This window comes from Salvelinus namaycush, chromosome 15, assembly GCF_016432855.1.
Source record: "Salvelinus namaycush isolate Seneca chromosome 15, SaNama_1.0, whole genome shotgun sequence".
Lineage (NCBI taxonomy): Eukaryota > Metazoa > Chordata > Actinopteri > Salmoniformes > Salmonidae > Salvelinus > Salvelinus namaycush.
In genome coordinates this window covers 31,619,099-31,622,494 of record NC_052321.1, presented here as the reverse complement: position 1 = coordinate 31,622,494, position 3,396 = coordinate 31,619,099, and the positions used below count along the sequence as shown (strand labels likewise).

The 3,396-nt window shown below is 41.9% G+C and overlaps 1 protein-coding gene across 1 annotated transcript; it reads right to left on the bottom strand.

Annotated features, from left to right (window-relative positions):
- Positions 1 to 558: 558 nt before the first annotated feature.
- Positions 559 to 1,797, bottom strand: foxg1a (forkhead box G1a). The gene has a single exon (XM_039009039.1). It carries the CDS (start codon positions 1,795 to 1,797, stop codon positions 559 to 561), a length of 1,239 nt encoding a protein of 412 aa, XP_038864967.1.
- Positions 1,798 to 3,396: the final 1,599 nt, after the last annotated feature.

The following is a 3,396-nucleotide window of genomic DNA, read 5'->3' as shown; positions in this document are numbered from 1 at the left end:
ATAAAGTAGCCTACTACTTTGTTCATTATGGGAGAGGACAAAATAACAAAGCGCCATGGGTTGGTATGGTTATTCTGCATTTTAAAAACACATTTATTTGAAAAGAAACAATTAAAATTAGTGTTGAATTGCTTTGCAACAATCATATTCCACCAGCGCACTCATGATACGTGATAATACTGCAAACATGGAGACTGGTGGTTCATGTGATGGTATTAGATCACAAGATTCTTAATATTAAAATTAGGCAAATCTGCAGACACTATTTAAATACACATTCTAAGGTAATGCCTCTCAGTCCAAAAACTACGTTTTCTCTTCGTTTTTTTTCCGTATCACATTGCACGTTGCTGACAGTGGAATAATAAACAACTCCCCGACACATTACATTATGTACAGAGAAATAAATGCAGAATATTAATAAAAAATACCTGGGCTTCAGTTCGGGCTGCTTTCATTTTGTTTTCTCTTTGTTTAATTTCGCTTTTCTTTATATATTTTACAATGTAAATGGGTGTAAAATGTTCACTTACAGTCTTGCTCCCGTGGGATGTTTTGTTAGTGTATAAGTGGATTTGAAGTTGACCCTTGATTATGATGTGTGAAGTAATCAGAAAGTCCTCCAGAAAGTCCAGAAGAGAAACTTGGTAGAGAAGACCTTAAGGACTCACAGGGAAGAGATGAGGGCGCCTGCGGGGAGGAGGAGGAGGAGGCAGCCCGGGCCGCCATCGAAGCGCTGCTCTGGGAGGTCATTGATGGATGGGGGACATGGGGGAAAAAGTAACTTGTCTGTCCTGCAAGGAGGTTTATGGACGAACATGGGTTTAAAGAGTAAGTCCCGGAGCAGGGCACCGATAGACCACATGGCACAGAGGCCGCCAACGCCGCCGCCGTTAGGTGATGAGTGGCATAGGGAATGTCTCCATTCACAAGTCTGTCAACACTCAGGCCATTGGAAGAAGGGAAAGAATGGTTGTTCCCCAAACTGTTTTGAGTCAACATTGTACTGTAGGACATAGGATGACTAGGGTATGGCGATGATGTCCCATTGTAGCTCAACGCGCTGCTGGCCCTCGGATGGTGAAGCGAAAGAAACGGTGACATTGGCCAATATAGAGAGCCGGCTCTATCCATAAAGGTCAACCCCGTGGAAGTAAGGCGAGCGCCTCGCTTAAAAGCCAACTTTGCCCTGGATGTGGTCGATCTCCTGCGAAGTTTGCCGGTTGTCCCACCGATAAACACATCGTCACTCGAGGGGTCAAGCATCCAGTAGTTCCCCTTACCCGGGTCATCATAGTGCCGCGGGACTTTAACAAAACATTTGTTTAGGCTAAGGTTATGCCTGATGGAATTCTGCCAACCCTGCTTGTTCTCCCGGTAATAGGGGAAATTCTTCATAATGAACTCGTAAATACCGTTCAGAGTTAGTCGTTTCTCCGGACTCTGCCGAATAGCCATCATAATTAAAGCATTATAGCTAAATGGTGGTTTCTCGTACTTGCCGTTTTTCTTTTCACCATCTTTCCCACCGCTCTCCCCCTCTTTGCTATCCTTCTTCTCTTCCTGTTTTTCCTTCTCGTCTGTGCAAGTCGTTTCATTGGACGAATTTTCGATTTTGGTGCAAATGTTCTCCGACTTTGTGTCCTGCACCAGGGTAGGTAAAGGAATCTTCTCCTCTTCCTCGTGGACGGTTCTGTGGTGGTTGTCACTTTGGACGGCTTCAGGCACCAGACTGTTTATACTGAACGATGATTTAGGAATCATTTTCACTTCTTTCCGTTCTCCCATATCCAACATCACACGCCAGGTAAAATGACAACAAGCAGCAGCACCGTTGGGTCTCAATCTCTTACGCCTGCAACTCTGCTAATAAAAAACAACTATTTCATGTTCTTTACAGCACATCGATAGGAGACAGATAGCTACAATTAATTATGGAGCCACAGACACTAAGATGTAAACAAAAAATGGTTGAACCTTTACAGTTGAGAGCCAACCACAGCACCATAAGTATTAACGCGTCCTCCCTCCTTCCAGCCAATCACAGAGCAGTTCTTAGCTGTTGCTGAAGTGCGCAAGGATACACATCCACCAATGCAACGCAGAATGGGCTCATCCCCATCAACAAAGGTTTTCTTTCTCGGACAAAAATCATACCAAGAAAATATACCACATATGACTAACCTTAATCCATTTCACTGCTCTTGATATTTCCAGATTGCTGATTCAACATATCTCTGCGTCTTCAAAAGTTTGTGTACATTCCCATGGAAATAAACACAAGAGGGACACATAAATGTAGCGACTGAGGAGAGGTACTACTTTATGTCTCAAGCATAAGTAGCCTACTTTTAAAATGTGGATATTAGATTAGAAGTTAAAGAATGGACATTCATTTATGTTTTTTATATGGAGATCTCCACAGTAGCACGGTGGTCCTTATTAAATGTTCAGGTAGCATTTAAAGATGATACTTCATTCATAATTAATGATGTTTGTTTACGGTCCATCTTTTTAGAGCTCAAGTAAATCCAACCCTCGGCCCACTGCTACTTGGAGCCCAAGATCTCCATCGTGCGCTCGTGCGTAATGGTTTGGAGTTACAGTTTTGAGAAGTAATCCATATATTTTATCCAATAGGCTATGTGGCGTTGCAAACATCACAAACATATCATTATTAGTAGAATTGTTAGGCTTACTATAACTCGCCTAGCAGTTGTAGTAGGCTTTCCTGCTAATAGTTGTATGCCTAGTATAGTAGCCTATAGGCCTAGTATTCATATTGGTGGTAGGCTACTACATCATACCTAGGCCTATAATAAGAATAATTATCATCATAATAGTAAATCACGATTACGGGTAACAAGGTAATAAGGGATATTATAATTTAGAGAGCAAGGGTGAGCCGTTATTAACGGGATTATAAACACAAAAACTGTTAAAACTTTTTTTTACGAAGGGTTCTCAGTCATAGTGGGAATTTATCGATAGGGGAGAACTGTACTAGTATATTTAGCCTACAAATATGTGGCCCCAGTGGTCATAACGCTCCAAGAAACAAGCTTTGCACCTTCGAGTCAATTGTCATAATCCATCCTCCATTGACTTCATCTGAAATATTACATTCAAACACAAATGTATTACTTTAGTCCAGGTGCGTAACAGCCTTGCGAGAACGAGTAGCCTAAATGTTGGACATCATAGGTTTTCACATAGCTCAGCTCAGACCAGGTCAGGCCAGTTTATTATAGTATAGCTGTCTATTTGTGTTGTTGTATTTGTGTGTTTAGGTAAACTCATATGGATATTTGTCAGGATGGGCGACACACACACACACACACACACACACACACAACACACACACACACACACACACACACACACACACACACACAC